Here is a 24367-nt window from a genome sequence, read left to right on the forward strand (position 1 = left end):
CTTTCTTTCTTCTTTCCTTCCGTCCACCCTTCCCTCGTTCCCTTTCTTTCTTCGTTCCTTCCTTCCACCCTTCCCTCCCTTTCTTTCTTCTTTCCTTCCTGCCACCCTTCCCTCCCTCCCTTTCTTTCTTCTTTCCTTCCTGCCACCCTTCCCTCCCTCCCTTTCTTTCTTCTTTCCTTCCTTCCACCCTTCCCTCCCTCCCTTTCTTTCCCTTCCACCTCCCCCTGCCCTCCCTTCCAGGCTGGCTGGCAAGTTAGAGTTGGGAATTTTTTTCTTTTTTGTTGTTTGACATGCGTTGCCCATCCATGTGCTCCTTGTTGTGAAGGCCAGTTATAGACTGGGGAAGTGACCGTTATTTAGACCAAAAAAGATTGCAGCCACAATTGCCAGAAGAATTGCCTGGGATACAAAGAAAAACCCGCAGATAACCTCAGGAGCAATACAGGCTGCCATGGAAAAAGCCAGTGTGGTTGTTTCAAGGAGCACAATATGACAATACTTTAAAGAAATTAGCTGCATGGTCGAGTTGCCAGAAAGAAGCCTTTACTGTGCCAATGCCACAAAAAAGCCTGGTTACAATATGCCCGACAACACTTTGACACACCTCACAACATCTGGCACATGTAATCTGGAGTGACGAGACCAAAATGGAGCATTATGATCACCACCACAAAAGCTATGTTTGGAGAGAGGTCAACAAGGCCTTTAGCAACAAGAATACCATCCCAAATGTGAAGCATAGTGGTGGGTCACTGATGTTTTGGGGGGTGTGAGCTCTAAAGGCACAGGATATCTTGTGCAAATTGATGGCAAGATTAATGCAGCATGTAATCAGAAAATACTGGCAGGCATTCTTCTGCACGAAAGCTACGCATGGGACACTTTTGGACTTTCCAGCATGACAATGACCCTAAGCACAAGGCCAAGCTGACCCTCCAACGATTACAGCAGAAAAAGGTGAAGGTTCTGGAGTGGCCATCACAGTCTCCTGACCTTAATTTCATCAAGCCACTCTGGAAAGATCTTAAATGTGCAGTTTATGCAAGATGACCAAAGACTTTGCATGACCTAGAGGCATTAGGCCAGGATGAATGGTCAGCTATACCACCTGCAAGAATTATGGGCCTCATAAACAACTATTACAAAACACTGCAGGGGCAATACACAGTATTAAGAACTAAGGCTATGCAGATTTTTGAACAGGGCTTATTTCATTTATTTACTTTTTGCCATGTTTTGTTTTATGATTGTGCTATTCTGGTATGACCTACAGTTGAATATGAATCCCATAAGAAATAAAAGAAATGTGTCTTGCTTGCTCACTCATGTTTTCTTTACAAATGGTACATACTGTATATTACCAATTCTCCAAGGGTATGCAAACTTTTGAGCGCAACTGCGATAGTAATAACATTTAAGGTTATGTCATTTATATTTACTTCCTGTCTCCATAGCTTCCAAGCAGCAAACTTTTTGGGGCCATATGCGCAGTAGGAATAGGAGGAACTTTCCAGTATGGATATAATCTATCAATTATCAATGCACCTACAATAGTAAGTCAAACAAACACAGCTTCAGGTGTGTTCAGTGTTTTTACATTAAAGTGGATTTTTTTTTAGATCAGAGAAAACTTTGCTATGAAGATTTTACAAAAAATGTATCTTTTACAAATATAGATCTAGGGTAATCTTAGCAAAATACAGAATACAAAGGATGTAAGGTCCTGTGCATTCAACCAAGTAATAATATGAAAGTAGAGATACACATGTACCTGTTGTTATTAAGAGGCATACTAAGTTAAATATAGGCAACCCCAGAGAAGGCGCAAACAAAATATCAAGCTAAGTCAGCCTTTCCTGCATGAATTCCTAGCCTACCAGTCACTTGATCCAATTGGCTTAGGCCTTGAGTATCTTGCCAATTTGACCATATTTTTTCAAATTTATCAGGGCAGTGTCTTTTTTTTGTTAAATGTATCACCAACATGTTTAATCCATTCAGTTAGTGTGAGTGTGGATGGATTTTCAGACTTTCAGAGCACTAATCTAAGCTTACAGGTCTGAACAAGGCTCTGGTAAAAGCCTCTCTGGGAAATTCTTGATCTTCAAAGGAATCCAGTATATCCAAGAAACACTGTTTTGGATCAACCTGGATATTAGAGAATAGTCTAACTTGTTCACTACTCCCTCCCTGTAGAGGTTTGGGACAGTGCCACAATAAGTGTACAGGATCTCCATGTTTCCTATGGCAGTGATGGCATTCAGAGGTCCTGAACCTGGTCCATTTTGAAGAGCTTTGAGGGGGTGTAGTGGGAGCCTAGTAGAATGTGTATTTGGGTAAGCCTCTGTGGGTGGTTGAATGAGCATAGTGGTACAGCCTGCACAGCCATCTCCCATTGGTCTTCTGTCAAGGTACCAACATCAGCCTCCCATTTCTCAGCCACTCTGATCAGGAGACCCTCAAGATAAATGATTAGCAGCATTGCATAACACCAGGATATGAAACCTTTCAAAATTTTCATATGCTGAAGGAAATTAAAGATCATTCATAAGAACTGCAGTGGTCTTTCACTGCATGGTGGAGTTACATATATTGTACATAGACGGGGTAAAAAGATTTTTATGATAAGCTCTGAAACAGGTATTGGAGATCTGTTAGAAAATATCAGAAAATGATTGGTGATTCATTGGTCCCTCCACTTAGCGTGCAGTTTCTTGTTTGTGCATTCTTACCTCCTTGCTCCAGTGCTTTTCCTGATTCCCTTCAAATGTGTGGTTTGTCTGTGCCAACCTATGGGCATTGCCTGCTATTCTCTGGGTTTTATTTCCTTCCCTTCCATCACTTCCTGGCCCGCCTCCTAGTTTGTTTTGTCTATATAAGACATGCTCAGTCTAGGCCACTTTGCCTGAGCAACTTCTTAGTTCTCTGAGCTTCTGTTTGTTGCAACTCCTGTATCCTGTATCTGACTACACGTGTACCATCCCTGGCTTCATTCACCGACTGTGCTTGTTTTCCACCTGTCCTAACCTCGGCTAGTCTATCAGATTTCCTGTTGTCTCCTGCCAGTGTACTCTGCTCACACGAGTGGTCTCCGAATCCTCAGCTGGGCGTACCTGGGGGCCGCGACATGGTTCTAGCTTGCTGCAAGTTCATCCCCACCATCAGGGGCTCTGGTGAAAAAGTAGGTTGGGGCTTAGACTCCACGCCATGGGGAACCCCGAGTTGACAATCTACAAGGGCTCACTACCACAGGTGCTTGACAGTTTGCTCAGGCCAAGTGGGTTAGACTGAGCATGTCTTATGTAGACAAACTAGGAGGCGGGCCAGGAACTGATGGAAGGGAAGGAAATAAAACCCAGAGAAAAGCAGGCGATGCCCATAGGTGAGCACAGACAAACCACACATGTGAAGGGAATCAGGAAAAGCACTGCAGCAAGAAAGTAAGAATGCACAAACAAGAAATTGCAGGCTAACATGTGACAGTAACCTTTTGCATCTGTCTAAGGCTTTATGTACACTAGCAGCATCTAAACTTGAATTTAGGAACATTTGGCATTTTTTTACCTCCTAAAACTTAACTCTATAAAAGCCTACTATGTATCCATGTACACATGGGCTTTTAGCAGAGTTTAGGAACTGATGCGTTTTAGGTTAGTTAAACCTTTCTCTTCTGAACATTGAAGAATCACGTTTGTCACGTTTTGCGTTTTCCCACTGCCATGGTCATGGTAGGCTAGTGTATATGAAGCCCTACTTTGTTCCAGTTTTTTTGCATAAGGGCAAATGTTTGAAGCAGATTATTAGATTTACAAAAGGCAAGAGACTGCAGTCCTGTAGGAAGATCTCGTGCACGCGTATGGTGCAATAAAATTAATAGTATGGAATTTAATTTAGAGGAGAAAGATCCGTCTGGCCAGGCCATACCACCCACCAGATGTTAAAGTTGATATTTAATTTAAAAAACAATATATGCAGTTTTTTAATGCAGAAGAGACGTACTGTTACAATGTCTTTTCTGCGTTCCATCTTTTTACCTGCCTTTCCACACTGTTCACTGAGCTGGGCACATGCAACTCTGTGCACAATTTTGGCTTCTGACAAGATGAGTGCACTTCCGCACATGTGATGTCTTCTTAACCCAGCCAATAAAATGACCAAAGATGTCAGCAGGTGAGGGAACTCTGGGACACTTCATCGATGGAGTGGAGAGGAGTATAGTTCTGCTTTAAAAAAAATTAATACCTGCCATGTGGATGGGCAGCAGATTTTTGTTAGCTGAAAATGTTCAACTTAAATGTAATGTTGCTGGGTGCTTTTAAAGCTTAACTCCAGGCACATTGTCAAAAACTCCAGTGAATGCTAATATACACTATATTGTAAAGTATTGGGACAGCCCTCCAAATCATTGGATTCAGGTGTTCCAATCACCTCCATGGCCACAGGTGTATAAAATCAAGCGCCTAGGCATGCAGACTGCTTCTACAAACATTTGTGAAAGAATGGGTTTCTCTTCAGGAGCTCAGTGAATTCAAGCAAGGCACTGTGATAAGTTGCCACCTGTGCAAGTCTATCCTTGAAATTTCCTTGCTATTAAATATTCCACGGTCAACTGTTAGTGGTATTATAACAAAGTGGAAGCAACTTTGAACAACAGCAACTCAGCCACAAAGTGGTAGGCCACGTAAAATGACAGAGCAAAGTCAGCACATGCTGAAGTGCGCAGAAATTGCCAACTGTCTGCAGAGTCAATAGCTGAAGACCTCCAAACTTCATGTGGCCTTCAGATTAGCACAACAACATGTAGAGAGCTTCATGGAATGGGTTTCCATGGCCGATCAGCTGCGTCCAAGACTTATATCACTAAGTGCAATGCAAAGAGTTGGAAGCAGTGGTGTAAAGCTTACTGACACTGGGCTCTAGAGCAGTGAAGATGTGTGCTCTGGAGTCAAGAATCACGCTTTTACTGTATGCCAATCTGATGGACGTGGCTGGGTTTGGCGGTTGCCAGAACTGTACTTGCCTGACTGCATTGTGCCAAGTGTAAACTTTTGAGGAGGGGGATTATGGTGTGAGGTTATTTCTCAATTGGGCTTGGCCCCTTAGTCCCAGTGAAGGGAGCTCTTAAGGTGTTAGCATGCCAAGACATTTTGGACAATTTCATGCTCTCAACTTTGTGAGAACAGTTTTAGAGATGGCCCCTTCCCGTTCCAACATGACTGCACTCCAGTGCTCAAAAGAAGGTCCATAAAGACATGGATGAGAGAGTTTGGGATGGAGGAACTTGCTGGCCTGCATAGAGTGGTGATCTCAACCCGATAGAACATCTTTGGGACGAATTAGAGCAGAGACTGCAAGCCAGGCCTTCTCATCCGACATCAATGCCTGACCTCACAAATGCGCTTCTGGAAGAATGGTCAAACATTCCCATAGACACACTCCTAAACCTTGTGGACAGCCTTCCAAGAAGAGTTGAAGCTGTTATAGCTGCAAAGGGTGGGCCAACTCAATATTGAACCCTACGGACTAACACTGGGATGCCATTAAAGTTCATGTGTGTGTAAAGACAGGCGTCCCAATACTTTTGCCAATATAGTGTATTTTTATTAAAACAATATCACCTGCATTTCAAATGAATTGTTCAAAGTACCTTTAAAGTAGAGCTACAGGCAAAACTTTTTTTGGATAATGGAGAGTTATAACCCTGTCAATTTATTTTTAGCCATCTGTGTCCCATTGGGGAGATTTACCTTCACTTCCTGTCCTATAGCCAACACAGAAAGTGAGGAAAAAAATCTCTTCAAATTAAGGGAATCCCTTGTACTCCCCCAGGACACCAGTACTAGTGTCCCCATTGAAATTGTTCCCCTATATTACTTTTCTAGGGTCAACCCAAAATTTGGGGTTTCTTTTACTATCAATGATAATGGTAAACGGTACAAATAGAGAGGGTGAATCTCCCTAATGGGGGCACAGACAGCTATATATATATATGTGTGTGTGTGTGTGTTTTTTTACTGGTGTATTTAGTTTGCATGGAGCTCAGCTTTAAATACCTCCTAAAACAGCTACATTTTAAAGATTTTAATTATATTAGATTCCGTCCGTCAGTACCATAGGTCACTGTCTTCATTTTGGTGTTTTTACACATGAACAAAGTTGGTCCAACAAGAGTTAAGTAATATTGCTCTACTCTGTAGCTTGCTTTGATTTTCCACAAAAGTGACGTGTATTTATCGCATCTCTGTAGGTCTGCCTTGGCAATGGAGTGTAAAAAAATTATTTTTGATTAATCTGTACTTCATTTGTAACGATGATAGTAGTTGCAGGTCAGTAAATCTAGGTAGGCCTTTAAAGGCTGAATACAAATATATATATATATATATATATATATATATATATATATATAATATTTATTGCATAGCTGTTGAGCTTGCCATTGCCTATCAGTAGCTTCAGATTAAAGTTGTCTATCTTTTCACAGCATATACACAATTTCCTCAATGATACCTGGCATGCACGGTACCAGTCCCAATTGGATGAAAGTCTCTTTTTTTTTTTTTATAATTTAAATATTTATTAATTTTCCATTTTAAATACATTTCATCAACACAATGTAGATATATATATATAAAAATATATTCTATAATATTATAATATCCAACATTTCTACTTTATTTACTCTATACAACATTTCCCCCCCAGCTCCGCCCCCCACCCCAAATCCCCTCTGCCTATCCTACCTTTTCTCTGCATCTTCTTATATCAGCAAGTGAAGTTTTTCTGTTGTTTTCTTTATTCTTTCCTATACTTCATATATAATCTAGCTTTTTCCCAGTTCTCCCATTTCCCATAATAAGCCTCCATCCTATCTTCTTGGATATGACACAACCTTTCCATCTTTTTGATCTGCTCAACTCTTTCAATCCAGTCCTCTTCCTTCGGTATCTCTATTCGCCGCCAGAACTTGGGTATCAGAGCTTTTGCAGCATTTATATAGTACCATATCCCTGATTTTTTATATTTATTTACTGTTATATCCATATTATGCAAAATACATACTTCTGGGTCTAGATCTATATCTATTTCTGTCAATTTTCCTATCAAGTGGATTATTGTTTTCCAGAATATCTGGATTTTTGGGCATCCCCACCATATATGGAATATAGTGCCTACTTCTCCACATCCCCTCCAACACAGTGGTGAACTCTCTCCACATATCTTATTTTCTACATTTGGTTTATTGTGCCATCTTGTCAAACACTTATAGTTCATCTCTACTTCTCTCATAGAAATGTTCTTGTGAATTAATCTATACATTCTCCTCTGCTTTTCCTCATCTATCACAACTCCCATATCCATTTCCCATTTTGTTATATATGTTGGCTTTGTGTTTGTGTCTAATTCAGTGAGTATTTTATAAACTTTAGTAATCCCGTGTTTCCCATCACCTTGTGTTCCCAATACCTTTTTGAACAAATTCCAATTATCTTTTGTCCTTAAAGGTTTTGGCAAACTTCCAACAAAACACCTCAATTGAAAATACCGCAATTCATCTAGTTTAGTGAAGATCTCTCCCTCTTTTTTCTTTCTGACGTGTATTTATCACATCTCTGTAGGTCTGCCTTGGCAATGGAGTGTAAAAAAAATATTTTTGATTAATCTGTACTTCATTTGTAACGATGATAGTAGTTGCAGGTCAGTAAATCTAGGTAGGCCTTTAAAGGCTGAATACAAATATATATATATATATATATATATATAATATTTATTGCATAGCTGTTAAGCCTGCCATTGCCTATCAGTAGCTTCAGATTAAAGTTGTCTATCTTTTCACAGCATATACACAATTTCCTCAATGATACCTGGCATGCACGGTACCAGTCCCAATTGGATGAAAGTCTCTTGACACTTATTTGGTCAGTTATAGCTTCAGTGTTTACACTTGGTGGCCTTATTGGAACATTTGTAGGTGGACACGCAGCAGCAAAGTTTGGTAGGTGAGTAAAGTCCTTGTGTAACTCAGTGTTTAGTTGTAGTACACACAGAAAATCTAGTAAATAGTGAGTTTTTCAACAAATGTAGAACTGGCTCCCTATGGAGTGCCTGCTGGTTGTTGGGTCCTCCAGCTGCTCCCATTGGTGTCTCATCTTAACTGGACCCTCCAACTCACCGAGACAGTAGTAGCGAATAAAAGATTTTATTAGAGCTTTGACAAGCCCTGCAACTATTACCAACACAGGTCATACAGTGCCCCCCAAAACCTACAGTGACCCCCCAGTCCATCCAGCGCCCTCCATTTAAATACATATTTTGTATTCCTATACTTCTATTGTGTTAGTATAAATTTTGTATGCTCTGACCATTAGTTTTGATATAAACCACTAGCCTAGTCAACATGTGTAATGTGTTGACATGTGTGGCAATCCTTTATAATGTACACTCACCGGCCGATTTATTAGGTACACCTTGCTAGTGCCAAGAAAATATCCCCCATACCATTACATCACCACCAGCCTGAACCATTGATACAAGGCAGGATGGATCCATGCTTCAATGTTGTTTATGCCAAATTCTGACCCTACCATCTGAATGTCACAGCAACCAGTCTGCTCAGTCTCCTGTGTGTGTACAAAAATGCTTTGTTGATGTCAACTTCTGCTCACTGGATATTTTCTCTTTTTCCGACCATTCTCTGTAAACCCTAGAGATGGTTGTACATGAAAATTCCAGTAGATCAGCAGTTTTTGAAACACTCAGACCACCTCGTCTGGCACCAACAACCATGCCACGTTCAAAGTCACTTAAATCCCCTTTCTTCCCCAATCTGATACCCGGTTTGAACTTCAGCAAGTTGTCTTCACCACGTCTACATGCCCAAATGCATTGAGTTGCTGCCATGTGATTGGCTGATTAGCAATTTGTGTTACCAAGCAATTGAACAGGTATACCTAATAAAGTGGCCAGTGAGTGTATATGTAATCCATAATTATGCTATATGTATTCCCAATTCAACACAGGCAGGGGGTCCAGCAGTAACACTAAACTAATTGTTAGTGAGTACTGTTATATTGTGATTAGGTTGCTTTAAGAGCATATATTGTTCAACAAAAGCATTGGCCAGCCTGCAGTCTAGTTAACCATGGTGATGATCACAATCCAAAGTATAACTTATATACTGTAGCTTGTATATATTGAATAAAAAAAAAAAAGATTTATGCTCCAATAGGTAACCAAAATAATTTGACTTACTGATGTAAAATGAGACAGGAGGCCCATCATTTCAATGAATATCATTTTTTCCCATACCTTGAATAGCGACTTCGGAATTTTCAAGAAAGTCACGGGATGTATATTCCAAAACATTTTAGAAAGGCTCTGCACCACAATGTTATAATAAAGCAACTGTATCACTAAAACTAAAAAAACAAGACGCACATTAGTAAAAAAAAAATATTATAATTCCCCATACAGCAGAGAACTTGAAAACAGTAATTAGATGTTTGTACATATATTCTTGTGCAGGATTTGTAATTCTTTGCTTAAACTATGTGTTCTTGTATTTTGCAGGAAGCAGGTTTTATTGGTGAATAATGTTGTAGCAATTCTAGCTGCTCTCTTCATGGGAATTGCACAACCGGCCAGATTATATGAGCTTCTGATAGTTGGGAGATTCCTTATAGGATTGAATGCAGGTAAATCACATATGCATGCATGATGAAGTGGCAGTGAGAATATTTCATACACAGAAAAAGAATGTTGTTTTGTTCATAACTGTCATGTTTTAATTATATTTATAATGTATTACAGGTGTAGGGCTGTATGACAACAATAACACTGCCAATATAAGTGGGTGGGTCAAAGAACAAAATGAAAAAAAGAAACGAGTTGTAGGAGAGGGAGGGCCACCAATGTGCACCACTGCCTGGCGACACAGGGGAACCATGCTGCATGTTGGGCAGCACAGTGGCTAAATGGTTGGCACTTCCACCTGGCAGTACTAGGGTCGTTGGTTCGAATCCCAGCCACGGCACCTCCTGCCTGGAGTGTGCATGTTCTCCCTGTGCCTGTGTGGGTTTCCTCCGGGTACTCCGGTTTCCTCCCACACTCCAAAGACATGCTGGTAGGTTAATTGGATCCTGTCTAAATTGGCCCTTGTATATGAATGTGAGTTAGGGACCTTAGATTGTACACCCCTTGAGGGTTAGGGACTGATGTGAATGCAAAAATGTAAATGTAAAAGCGCTGCGTAAATTGCCGGCGCTATATAAGTACCTGAAATAAAAAATAAATGTGCTGCCTGCCCTACTACAGCGATAATGCGTGTAAGGCTCTATTCAGATATGTGCATGCGTATTTGCATGCATGTCACAGGTAGGGCAGCCCAGTCATTTCAATGGGCTGCCCTACTCACGAGAAACATCAGGAAAGAAAGTTCCCGATTCTTCAAGAATTAATGGCACCCGCTGCATTAAGGCTAAAGTGCAGCACGTTTCTTTTTTCTGGATTGGGATGCACATGTGGTTTGGAGCACCTTCCCTACGCGCAGAGCTGTGAACCTATCCTGAATTACCATCTGCAGATGCCCATATGTTAAATCACCCAACCAGGCCCCACACCAAAAGGACTGCATCTTTTTCATCTGGTGATGTTGGTCTGTTTCTACCTGTCCCCAGACTACAGATCATTTTGAGGTCAACAGAGCAGAATACTTTCCACCGGTTCTTCAGCACAGCATACTTGTCTTGCTCCAACCCATGGTTTGAAGGGGAACACCATAAAACATTTCTGTTTCTGTAGAATAGGGACCCACCACTGAAAAGGGCATGTTTAGATGTACAGCAACCACCTTTCCATCTAGAACCATCCTTCACTAGCCACCACCATCCCCGTTTTAAACTGGCTTCTCTTCTGCATACCAATGTTACACAAGCACTTGTGTGACCCTACCCTCCTGAGTGCCACTAGTAACTGGTTCCCCTGCTCAGCCAGGCCACAAGCATTTCTCTCTACTTTTGTCCAGACACAATGAAATAGTCTCTGAGCTTGTTTTTTTTTTTTTTTCTTTTGTTAAGGGAAATAACTTGGGTGGGTTAATAGGGATTATGGGATGTCCAACTTGACTGAAGCAATGCACAGGGACAACTTCCTTCCTATGTACAGTGAAAGTTCCTGGACTGTTCTCATCCCTGGATACGGTCAGTCTTTATGGATCAGTAGCAAAATCCCTTTACGGACTAGGAACTCTCAGGCCCCCTTTGAAACTTAGCACAGATTTTTGCAAACTACGTGCAGAAGCATCTCCTCTCTCCTATAGACCTGCTTCACAGCCTGCAGACAACACCAGCCCTCCTGGCTGCTCTGAAGATCTCCCAGGACATGAATAAATGGTTAAGCATAGCACTGTCCTTTGAAAGCTGGCATCATGTTCCAGTCTCTCCCCTTGTGAATCCCTGGATGTGTTGATGTACTTACTCTGTCCTCGTTGCTCCCTTTTACTCCGTAGGCGAGATTCATCCTCAAACTACGCTGTTGATAAGATCTCCCCAAGCCTGCTTGAGCCCAGCCTGGAGGTAAAGACCCCCTAAATCTAGGGGATCTCTCCTAGGCCACTAACAGCCTCCTCAGCATTCCATCTTCCAGCATATTTAAGGGCTGACCTGGCCATCCTGACAGGACATTTTGCCTGGGGATTGGCCAAGTTCCCTCAAGTATGCAGATCAGCCCCTTCTTGCCTTCACCCCCATAACTTCTAGAAGTCTCTCCAAACTCCTAGGCCCAGGGGGATGTACCAGAGACTTGCATCTGTGGAGTCATCCTGCCTAAACTGCAGTAACCCGACCTAATTACAGACTCGCTCAGCTTCCATGAGTCGCACCACAATACATTTTCCTACACTAATACTAGTAGCACAGTAGATGGTGCTACACTTGAAACCCTCTTATTTAATTAAACTGCATTCCCCGCATTACATGCACTGTGTTGGCACACATCAGCTAATCTTTATTAAGTCGCCAGACTTGTGGAATAAGCAAAAGTCTTTCACTGAGTTTAGTTCACTAGGTTACACAAAGATGTTACATAGCTCAGCATAGTAGATGTCATTTACACAGTCAATTCCATTACAACTGATATTCCACAATGAATCCACTGTCTTAATGTAAACAGTTCTTTTTGAGGTAGCTTAAGCTGGAAAATGGTTAGACTATTCCATAGTGAGTTTGTACAATGGTGAGGCATACCTTTTTGGCTCAAACTCTTCCCATTCCTTGAACTGGCTTTTAACACTTCCTTGTTACAGGTGGACTCCCTTCTCCACTAACGAGCACATCATAGGATGCGTGGCCTCCCTTGCATTCCAATCCGACCAAAAGTCTCTATGCCTCGGGGAACACTCACCTTTGCAATGAAAAGTGACCTTACCTGCAGCTGACATACCACTGCACGTAATTAACCCTATGGATACCAGGAAAAAATGCATACACAAATGCAGTGACTAGAGTGTCACCTGCCAGCACATGAATATGCTTAGGTCCAATCACAGTGGTGCTCATACTTAGTGTGGGCACTGACACTTTGTTGGAATTTTGCCCAGAACCCCTTATCGTGGCATGACATTAAGGAGTCAGAATGATTTACCATCAAACTGGTGGTGTCTCCTATGGGATCCTGTGATCAGATTTGCAAGAACAATGTCCTGATTATATATTGACTTTCTTGCAGGCTGGAGTAGTGGCCATCATTGGAATTTGATGAGTATGCACACTAGTGTTTGAACTCTATAGAGCAAGTGAGCAGGGTGCAGTATGCATTCTAGAACAGTACAGGTGGCACACAACTCCTTTTAAAGGGCTCATGTATATGGGCCTTTATTTACATCTTCCTCAAGTCAAAGTGTATGCAAAAGCAATACAGAAGTAGCTCAAAGCAATCCAAAGGCAAATTGAAGCAACTCACAATTAAGAATCATAATGTTGTTATGAGTTGCAATTGTCTACTTTTATCTCTGTAAATATATTATTTAAGAACCGCCTACAGCCAAGTCTGATATTTAGATGGATGGGTGGTTATGTGGTTGCTGGAAGATTAAATCACATACTGACTTCCATTTCTCAGTGAGTCCATCGGGAAGATAAACCTATTGGAACTCCTAATCCCACCCAATTGATATGACAGTTGCAGAGCAATTATGGTGTTGCAGACTTCCATTAGATCTCCATATAAAGAACTAGGAAGTCCAGGTATGAAAGGGGGACCCATGACAGAGGTAAAAGAAACCGGAAATACTTTGGGGAAGCTTTGTCAGCTCTTTCCTCCAAGAGATAAGAACAACTGGTGATTTTTCTCCATGAGTAACTACTGAAAGCATAAATATGTCTTGGGCTGAACAGACATATAATATATAAATATTTATGTGGAATTTGATCTTTCAGGTACACTAGAGTTGGGCTTTTATAATATGCCTTAAATTCAAGCTGCTTATTTACAAAACTGAGAAAATGTTATGCTGGATTCACCATAAGGGCCCTCTACCCTTCCTAAACTTACTGCTTAGTGTCCCTTGTTTACCATTAATAAAACAGGCAGTTTAATAAACCTGTCACTAGCCTGATAGCTTTAACATTTCACAGGCAGATATCCATTTTCAACAAAATCTTGCAGGTAATAGCTGTTCATTTCCAGGTTAATATTCCATTCCATTTCATTGCCTGTTATGTAATCAGGGATTTTATTAGCTTTGTAATATTCAGAAAGAGGACCTCTCCAGTCTAGTTCACTGCATATGTTTACAAGAGTATTTGAGAGCCCCATGACGTGTCCAGGTACCTCTGTGTTGTGTGTGCAGTCCTAATCTTCTTTTCTATATACATCTGAAAGTTGGTGATTTCAGACATTAGGACTGCACATACAACACAGAACAGACTTGTCTGGGGATACCTCTTTCCAATCTTTTATAAATATATTGTCTACAATTAAAGCAGAATAGTACTGTAATACTCATTGGGATGGTCCATGAAATCAAATGGAACAGACAAACAAGGTAGGACTGTTTCTTCAGACAGTATTCAAATAAATTTTCTCACCTGCATCTAAAAAATTGACACCGAGAATCTGACAAGGTCTTTTCTTTTATTTCAGTTAATTTTATGTTTTTCAGGTGTTGGTATCTGTGTGCAGCCATTGTATCTCGGAGAAATCGCTCCCAAAAAAATCAGAGGCCTTGCTACAGTGGGCATTAATGTATTCTTAACTGGTGGAATCCTAACAGGACAAGTTATTGGTTTACGGTATGCACAGTCTCATATTACAAATGTTACATTTCTTCAAGAGTATTGTACCGCCTTTAAATAAGTTTGTAAAAGATGATCCTTTTTTTTTTAATTAATAAACATAGTAAACTTATCTGCTCTGTGTAATGGTATTGCAGAGAGGAAAGCCAAACCTTCTCTTCTGGGTTTGCCACCGGCGCTCTCCACTCCTTCTCATCTCTGTGTGCCCCCATAGATAACCACTTTCTATTGTGGTGCACCTGTGGGCTCGCTCCCAAGCCAGGCTGTGAAAGTTCATAGATACACACAGGGCGGCTCAGCCCCATCGCTCTGCTCCCTGGTCCCGCTGCTGCCTCCATATCCTGTAAGGAGAGCTCCGCTGCAGACAGGCACAGCACTGGATCAAGATAGGACTTAGGTAAGTATTTAGGTAGGTTAGGGGGCGGATACAACTGCTGGGACTTTTTTTTACCTTAATGCAGCCACTTTAAATGAAAATTTTATGAATGCTGGTTTGTGATAAGAACAAAATCTGGCATCAATCTGTTAAATTAACCCATGCCCAACGTCACTGAGAGACCCATTCACTCAGGTTGGAACCCCAGTGACTTTGAGATGTTTGGTTACTTAAGGTGGAGTTTTGCAAGGTTGGTGTGACTTTTTTCCTAAAACCAAGAAGGCCTTGTTTTACCTGAGAATTCACCCAGGTATGTCTGTCCATCAATGTATAGCTCTGTTCATCCAGTTGTAAAAGCCTAAAAAAAATTCCATTACCCCAGTGTATACTGGAAGGGGGACTTTATATACTCCAGTGTATACTGGAAGGGGGACTTTAGGTAGCATGTTTTGTATGCAAATAAAGGAACATTGCTAAAATTTGCTGGGAAGTATCCCTTTATAGAACAAGGGGCAACTTTTAAAAGGGTTTTCCCATAAACTTTGAGCAATTATTACAGTGAAATGGTGAACATGTGTTGTGTAAATACTTTGATGTACATGATGGTAAAAAGGTAACCTAAGCAAAACTATAAATTAGGAACTGAGGGTGAATATATGTGAAGGTTCCCTGTCTTAAAGCAGAGCTCCAGTCTCTGTGGGAAAAATAAGTCAGCAGCTAAAAAAACTGACTTTTTAAACAAACAGCCACTCACCTGTCCTTCGATCTAGTGGTGTGTTTACCCTACCCGGGTTCACTGGCCGTCCTCAGTGCCGGCATCTTAACTGTGGGAAAAAATACGATTCCTCCTGCACTCCAGGACCCAGGCCGGTGGCGAGTAGGTGAAATCAAACCCAAACGAAACGACCACCAGAGCATGAAAGGTCGTGCAGCTCCAAAACAAAGCTGGGGAAGCCCGAACAATACTGCAAAGTGAAAAAAACAAGAAGCGCACCAACCTTGCGCATTACCTCAGTAACCAAAATGTATTAGTAAAGGAATGGTACTCACAAACAACTTCCTCAGAGCAGCTCTGAGGAAGAAGGTACGACCTTCGAAACGCGTCAGCTGTACTGAGTGTCTACCCCCATGATGGGATTCGCGCTGGCCTCTTGTCTCTGAAGTCCCTTGGAGGACTTACCGTATTTTTCGCCGTATAAGACACACTTTTTCTTCCCCAAAACTGGGGGGGAAATGTCAGTGCGTCTTATAAGGCGAATATGGAGCAGCCGGTCCGGTATTTCCACCGCGGCCGTGTCAGAATACCAGGCCGGCCACTCAGCTCTGCAGCGGGACCTTACCTGTTCCTCTATCCAGCGGCGTGCTGTCTTCCCGGCTTCTGTAGTGTGGGCACTGGGCATGACAGCCGGGTGCCCAGTGCGCATGCGCGAGAAGCGGTGCGCTTTGTGAATGGTAAGGCGGTACCTGGGACACATGACAGATCCCAGAAGCCGCCGGACCAATCACAAAGTGCAAGTGCTTCTCACTCATACGCACTGGGCACCCGGCTGTCATGCCGAGCGCCATTACAGAAGCCGGGAAGACAGCGCGCGGCTGGATCGAGGAACAGGTAAGATCAAACAAAAACTCTGCAGAAGTAAGAGCGGGTACCTATCAAATTCAGGTACCCGCTCCCCACTTCCCCAAAGGTCAGCAGTCATCTGTACTGTCCGCAGTCTCTGGTCATCCCTGTGCTGTCCGCAGTCTCTGGTCATCCCTGTGCTGTCCGCAGTCTCTGGTCATCCCTGTGCTGTCCGCAGTCTCTGGTCATCCCTGTGCTGTCCGCAGTCTCTGGTCATCTCCTGTAATGTGTCTGCAGTCCATTAGTTCAGAATTTTTTTTCCCTGTTTTCTGCCTCTAAAACCTAGGTGCGTCTTATGGTCAGGTGCGTCTTATACGGCGAAAAATACGGTACATGCCTGTTTTTATTCGCTGTTTGTGAGTACCATTCCTTTACTAATAAATTTTGGTTACTGAGGTAATGCGCAAGGTTGGTGCGCTTCTTGTTTTTTTCACTTTGCATCTTAACTGTGGGAACCTGGCTGTGACATCTTGTGGCTTCACAGCTGGGTGCCCACTGCGCATGCGGAACGTGAATGGTCCAACGGTCTTCTGTCATGTGTCCCGGAACACTGTGGGGAGTGGGAGGAAAAGAACACTGGGCTTTCACTAGTAGCTTTGTAACACTCGACCTTCACTGGTAGCCAGAGACAAGGTGATCTAGACTGTAGATCACATGTGGAGCAGACATTTAATTCATTTCAAGACTGAAATAGTTCTAACTCAATTTTCAGTTGAGTAATTTGCCTGGTTCCCTACTGATTCATATAAAGTGTGACTTCTGTTGATAGATCCATTTGAAGAGAACAAGGCTTGGCAGAAAACCAATACTGTGGTTAGATTACAGTGCATTAACACTTCCTATGTGTTTTATCATAATAAAAGTCTGGATAGAAGTCTGGATGCACTAAACAAATTGGAACACAGAGGTACAGTGTTTGATCCTATCAGAAATCACAGTATACTAAATTAATGCAACCAGGTAAAAAAGTTACCAGACTCAAGATGCTGAAATAAGAAAGTGATGTTATTTCAGCAAAGCTATACTTTGACTTGACTCCAATACTAGTAATGCTTCTGATGCAGGGACCCTGATGTAGCAAATAGAATTTATGAAATAGCAGATGAATGACCACTACATGTTATTCATTTTAGTTTTGTCTGCAGTATGTATGAAGACAGAGGGGACTAAGGCGTAGAGAGAGTATTACACCCCATCATTGATAGAGCTTCCTGGTACATGCATGTAGATCCAAAGTGAGCAGTGCCATTCCTTTTAGCAGGCCTCTTTGTAACTATTCATGCCATTTTGTAAAATTCATGAAGATGAATCAGTAGATATGGAGAATGAGTATATTGTTAAAGATAAAAGTAGAATAATAGGGATTGGATTTTTTTTTCTCCAATAGAACGCAAATTAATATAGGTGAGTTAAGTGCAGGGTGTGAATTACATGTGCCTTATTCATTTCCAAGTAAGCTCTGTTGCACATCAGAATTTAGATTATATATATATATATATATATATATATATATATTTTTTTTTTTTTTTTTTTTTTTTACAGGTCAGAATAAGCAGCAACATTATCAAAATAAAAAAAAATTTGCAAAGTTGGGGGGGGATCCACCTTTTTATCATTTAAAATATATTAGATTATAAGCTCTTATGAGCAGGGCCCTCTTCACCCTCATATATTTTATTGTCTTGTAACTGCACTGTCTGCCTTTGGAATGCAAAGCACTGTGCAAATTGGTGCTATAAAATTTCTGTATAATTTATTTATTTATTTTTTACATACTGTTACCCTAGCAGTACAGTGTCACCATGGTGACACTGTGCTATTTGTGGGGGGTGATGAAGATTTTTTTTTTTTTTTTTTTTACACTGATTGCTTTTACACCCATATAGGATGTAAAAGCAATCATTTCTCTTTCTCTTTGTCTGCATTCTTGCAGTCATTGAGAAGTACTGAGTGAGCTGTGATTGGTCACAGCTTGTCACATGGTACAAGGCTGCTGTGAATAGCCTTGTATCATGTGACCTCTGTGATCATTCACAGATTTCACACGTAGTAAGCAAGATGTCACAAGTGACATCTTGCTTACTACTTTGCATGTGATCACTGATTGGCCAATCAGTGATCACATGATCGGGACCTCGTACAGAGGTCCCGTCCGACGATCAGTGTTCCACTGTGTCCGGAGGACACAGCGGGCACCGGACCGCAGTGCTGCGCGCTCCAAGGGAGCGCGCACAAGCAGGGTTCGGGGAGGGCATTTATAAATGGCCACCTGACCCTGCACTGCCACCGTCCGGCCGTTTATATACAACGGCCGGTCGGGAAGTGGTTAAAAGGGAGATCTCTTCAACTTACTGCTCCAAGCATAACACCCTTTTTCTAGGAACCCAGCAGGGTGTCTCCTTAAAGCAGAGAACCAATCGCCTCATTTGGGGAGGGGTGTTTTGGCGGGGAACTCAGGTTATGACCAAATCCCTCCCAGTTTATATCATGGTCAATAACCTTCCCTAGGTACATGTAGCAGCCTAGCCACTAGTAGATTAATATGCAGAATGATATCTTGAACGTCCAGACATCAAATATGCCATATCTTGCTATTTCAGCTAGAACTATATGGATTTCTACTCTCCTGTAGACTTTAACTAGGGGTGTAAGATATCAGGCGACTCGCATTAAACTGAGCTATCCGAATATATGCTTTGTTCGATTGCATGTATTCCCTATTTTAAGTTACAAAAAGTGGTTTTTACATGGGATATATGTTTTACTGCTATCCTGGAATGCTTTTGAAGTCCAGTGACTGCCGGGTTTATGGCTTTACGATCAGCTTCAGAGCAAGAGTTTGCCAGACACCCTGGCATCGGCTAATTGGGTTTACAACCATGAAAGATATCCAACTGTGTCCTGAACCCAGCAAACAAGGACCACGTGTCACTCAACAGAGAGGGAGGGGGAGCTGATTTAGAGTGAGAAATGATACAAGATGGTGGGTCTTTACCAAAATGGATGTTCGCGTCCATATTTGTATGTACAATTGCAGTGTAAAAATGTTTATATTTTTTTAAATGTTTCTCACCCCCCACAAGTAGTACAGTGTCACTATGGTGACACTACTGCTAGGGTGACAGTATGGAAAAAAAAAACATAAACAAAATGTAAAAAATTTTTTTAATTCATTATTTTTCTATAAACTGATTTGGGTTTACCAAAAAGGTAGCAGAATACATGTTGGCCAAGATTTATGAAGAGAGATTATTTGCAAAAGTTTATAAGAAAAACAATTTTTTTTCAAACTTTTCAGTCTTTTTTCATTTATATAGCAAAAATATAAAATCCCAGTGGTGAACAAATATCACCAAAAGTTCCATCTGTCTCAAAAAAATGCTGAAAATTTTATTTGGGCACAGTGTAGCATGACCATGCAATTGTCATTCAAAGTGCAACAGCACTGAAAGCTGAAAATTGGACTGGAAGGGGTTGAAAGTGTCCGGACTAGCAGTGGTTAAAAAAAAAAACTATTACTGAATACTTTATTCATGATGCAAGATTAGTAACCATGTATCTGCCATGTGTATTTATCAGGGAAATACTGGGCCGCAAGAACACATGGTCTTTATTGCTGGCTTCATGTGCCATACCGGCTCTTCTACAGCTGATTGCCTTGCCGTTCTTCCCGGAGAGCCCCAGATACCTTCTCATTGACAGAAAAGATGAATATCAGTGTCAAAAAGGTAAACTGAAAAACATGCAGTTTTAAACATCCAAATCTTTTTTTTATTGATCATTACCTAAAAACATAGTCTATGTATCCCATAAAATAATACAGCCTGAAAGTCCACATATTTGTTTTTCCTAGCATTGAAAACCTTTTATGGTTCAACCCATTATCAGATGGAGATGGATGATATACAAAAAGAATCACAAGCTTTAAATGGTGAGAAACCCAAAAAAATACTTGAGTTGTTCTTCGATCGGACGATAAAATGGCAGCTTATATCAGTTATCATTGTCAACATGGGACAGCAGCTTTGCGGGATCAATGCAGTAAGTATGTACAAGGGATTTATGCCAACATCTGAGGGCCTGTGTGATTGAGCTTTTAGCCACTTCAATTGGGTTTTATATTTCTTTATAAGTTGATGGGAATGCAAAACATGCTTGAAACAGTTTGAATGCAGGTCAGAAGGAGGTGAAATACACCTGTTAATGAATTTTTGAACGATCTCAGATATGTCTCAAACTGATGACACAAGCCCTAAGGTTTATAGTGCAGGTTTCTGTGGGATTCTGTAAATAAAATAATGATAAAGAACTTTCAGTTCTCTTCGGTTTTTTTTTTTCATTTCCCAGGAAGCAGTACAGGAAAGGGTAGAATCTGGAAAAAATAATTGAGGGGGGAAAAAAAAAAAAAGGAAAATATCACAATTACTCTCAGTAGTGATGTTCATGGTTCTTTAAGGGGAGTTCTTATGCTTCAATATAAGCTGCTCACAAAAACAGCTTGCCTCCAAGACAGAGGGCTTTCCTGACTGAGATATCAAACACAAGATCAGTAAAATGTTAGCATTTGTCTTTTTATTTGCTCAAATTCTTGCTTTCAATCCAGATTGTGTGTGTGTGTGCGTGTGTGTGTGTGTTGTGTTAACCCCGCAGGGGCAGCTTGATAATGCTTGTCCCCAGTGGCTGCCATGACTTTGCAAACTTCCCCACACCTCTGACACTCTGGGTTCAGACATATTTCAACAGTATAGAATAATAACACAAGAGACACAATTCTTTAGTAACACCTCTATAATAAACTTGTTTTCATAAACGTTGGCCACAGAAATAATGGGTTTAGGATATACATCCCCAGTTAATGCATACAAATAAAACACTGGTAAAATAGGAATAATCAATTGGCAATGTTTAACAGATCATACACTCATGAGTAGTAAGCATCAACCATTTAACTGCAACAATGGCAGCAAGAGGGGGAAGAAAAGGCTTGTTGACTATATCTGGCTATATCTGGACCACCAATGGGGAACACAGAAAATTATTTAAAGGCAAATTTATCTTCTATTTCACTCACATTTAACAGAACAAAGCATGAGAAATAATAACATGTACAAGTAAATGAGCAGAAAAACATCACAGGTGTGGCTATGATCCATGGGGATACAACAGCAAGATGGAAGGATCAATAACACATTACAGAGATATGACAAACCATAGTTTCGGGGCGGTATCCCCGGGTGAGATGTACAGAACAAAATGAGAGCACTCCGTATAACCGAGAGTATAAACCCAAACTGAGAAAAAAAAGTATAAAAAGAAGAGAAAAAAGAGAGGCCAGTGGTAAAGATAGTGAAGGAGGAGAAGAGAGGGTTGGGAGATGGAAACGGCAAAAAGCAGAATCAAGGTGGCCCTCCACCAGAATCCCACCGGAGTGACCCTGCCGCCTGCACCCTGGTGCAGACCGCAGGGCCCAACTGGTGGACATGCCAAAATGAATCGGGGAGCAAGGCTCAACTCCACTAGGGCACGACAGGGGAACACATAGAGAAGACATATCTCGGAGAGAAGGAGAAATGGAGCCAGACTGGCCACAGTAACTTATGTTTATCATAGGTATCATTGGCAAATGCCAGCATTTCCTCCATATGCATGGTATTATTAAGCACAGAAACCCACATCGGAAGAGGTGGGGGAGTGGCTGTTTTCCAAAAGAGGGGTATCAATTGGCGGGCCGCAGATGGAAAGAAACGCAACAAACCTTTCTTGTGCACTTCCAGTGATCCCGGTAATATAGAGAGGAGAGAAATTTCCAGCGAAGGGGCCAAGGATTCACCATGGATCCTGTCATATACAGCAAAGACCTGTCACCAGAAGGGTTGTATTTGATCACAATCTCACCAAATATGAAGCTATGCACCAACAGCTTTATTACAGCGCCAGCAGAGATTAGGTGTAGAAGGAAACATGTGTAGGGAGAGGGGGTCCCTGTACCATCGAGAAAGGAGCTTAATGTTCTTCTCTTGTGCATAACAAGAAATAGACGATTTATGAGTGAAGTGGAACGACGTGGACCAGTCCTCAGCCAATATTTCTGTACCTAGGTCTCGAGCCCACGCCTTGGTGTAGGGAGGGAGTACAGAATGAACAGCATTGTGTAGCACTTTATAGTGGGAAGCTAGGACATGTTTCGGTGGTTCAGAGAGGGAGCACAGCCGTTCAATCTCAGAGAGTGGACGATGAGTGTAGGAGGAAGAGTATAAGTGCTTGCAAAATGAGGATAGATGTAAAGTGGTCAACCAATCCCTAGGCCTACCCCGAAGGAGCGGAAAACCCAATTGGGGCCAGATGAAGTCTCGAGCTACGGATCAGGAGGCGCGTGTAAAGGGTCTGATGGTAGAAGAGCCCAACCCTTGAGGAAGAGCAGGGTTATCAAATAGGGGTGATAAGGGAGAGGGATCAGAAGATAAGAGGATGCCCTTTTTATACCACACCCGCACTACAGCCAAAGTCAATGGGGACAGGCCGGGAAAACGCCGATAGTCCTGGCTATCCCATGGTAATGCCCGAAGATGAACCTGAGAAAGATCTTGTTCTATCATACAAGAGATTTTACAGAAGGGTCTGGGAAACCAATCAAGCATCCTGGCTAGCAACGTGGCTCTATAATATAACTCAAAGTCTGGTAAATCAACTCCGCCTCCAAGTTTCGGGTAAGTAAGTAACCTATATTTTAACCTTGAGAACCCACGGTGCCAAATAAATCTAATCGGAAGGGAGCGTAGAGGAAGAAGCTTCTAGGGACAATGATCAGTACAGTCTGAAAAATGTATAGTAACTTAGGTAAGGTATCCATCTTGAGGGTGTTGATGCGGCCTAACCAGGGCAGCACTGAAGCACCCCATAAAGCCAGATCTTTTCGGATATGTGAAAGTAAGGGTAAGAAATTAAAGGAATATAGAGCATTAAGATAAGCAGAAATCATGACCCCCGGGTACATAATAGCCTTTGGTCGCCATTGAAAAGAGAAATTAGAGCGTAGGTTCGCCCACACATGGGCAGGTAAAAAAATATTCAAAGCCTCTGTTTTAGAGATATTAAGTTTGAAGTTACTGAAAAAATCAAATCTATGGAATTCGTGGAAAAGACTGGGGAGGGAAATAAGTGTCTGTTGAATGTACCTAGAAAGTCGTCTGCGTATAAGGATAATTTGTGATGTGCAGAGGGAGTGTGGATACCCAAGATTGAGTCATTAGCTCGTATGGCTCTTGCAAGATGTTCCATTACTAAAACAAAGAGAAGAAGTGAGGGGGGACAACCTTGTCTAGTCCCATTCAATATGGGGAAGGGCAAAGAAACCGTACCATTTACCAGGACAGACGCTGAAGGATGAGAATAGAGGGACATAATCTGAGCGAGGAATTGCGAACCCAAACCGATCTGTTCCAAGGTAAGACGTAGAAAACTCCAGTCAACGCGATCGAACGCCTTCTTAGCATCAAATGAAAGGAGGCAAGCCTTTATGCCGTATTGCTTGATATAAGAGAAAAGACAGATTGTTTTAGAAGTATTATCCCTAGCTTTGTGACCAGGGACAAAGCCAACCTGATCATGGTGGATCAAGGTTGGTAGAAAAGGGGAAAGGTGGTTTGCTAGTTTAGCAAAAAGCTTAACGTCCAGATTAAGTAGAGAATTGGACGATAGCTACCGCAAAAAGAAGGGTCTTTACCCGGCTTAGGGATAATCGAAATATTGGCAGACAAAAAAACTGGTGAAGGCACGTTCAGATCGTCGATAACATTAAAAGCTTGGGCCAGCATCATCGTATTCTGTAGTATTGACTTCTACTTAGGTATCGTATTTGCTCGTCTTCCCCCTACAGATTTTTACCGCAAGACAATATGGTAGGAGGCCAAACGTCTCTTTCTTTTTAGCACTTGACAAGCCTACCTAAATATTACAGGCACAACCCTGTCGTGGCCTAGTTCATCCACACTGTTTGGTTTTGCGTTGGACCTCATTTACCTTTGTATGATACATGCTTTGCTGTATGTCCTATGTACACTTCATCTGTCCATTTTCGTGTGA

The 24367-nt window shown here is 41.6% G+C and overlaps 1 protein-coding gene across 3 annotated transcripts in view; it reads left to right on the forward strand.

Annotated features, from left to right (window-relative positions):
- LOC149449997 (solute carrier family 2, facilitated glucose transporter member 11-like) overlaps nt 1-24367 on the forward strand; it is an 83350-nt gene that overhangs the window by 44604 nt on the left and 14379 nt on the right. For all 3 annotated transcript variants that reach the window (XM_089692519.1, XM_089692520.1, XM_089692518.1), the window contains exons 2-7: nt 1455-1553; nt 7837-7997; nt 9568-9692; nt 14156-14285; nt 19865-20013; nt 20139-20326. In XM_089692519.1, coding sequence (XP_089548645.1) covers nt 1455-1553; nt 7837-7997; nt 9568-9692; nt 14156-14285; nt 19865-20013; nt 20139-20326 — 852 coding nt within the window. The remainder of the gene's footprint in view (nt 1-1454; nt 1554-7836; nt 7998-9567; nt 9693-14155; nt 14286-19864; nt 20014-20138; nt 20327-24367) is intronic.

The sequence above is a fragment of the Staurois parvus genome, unplaced genomic scaffold (assembly GCF_062004578.1).
Source record: "Staurois parvus isolate SC_StPar_1 unplaced genomic scaffold, SC_StPar_1.0 ptg000589l, whole genome shotgun sequence".
Classification (NCBI taxonomy): Eukaryota; Metazoa; Chordata; class Amphibia; order Anura; family Ranidae; genus Staurois; species Staurois parvus.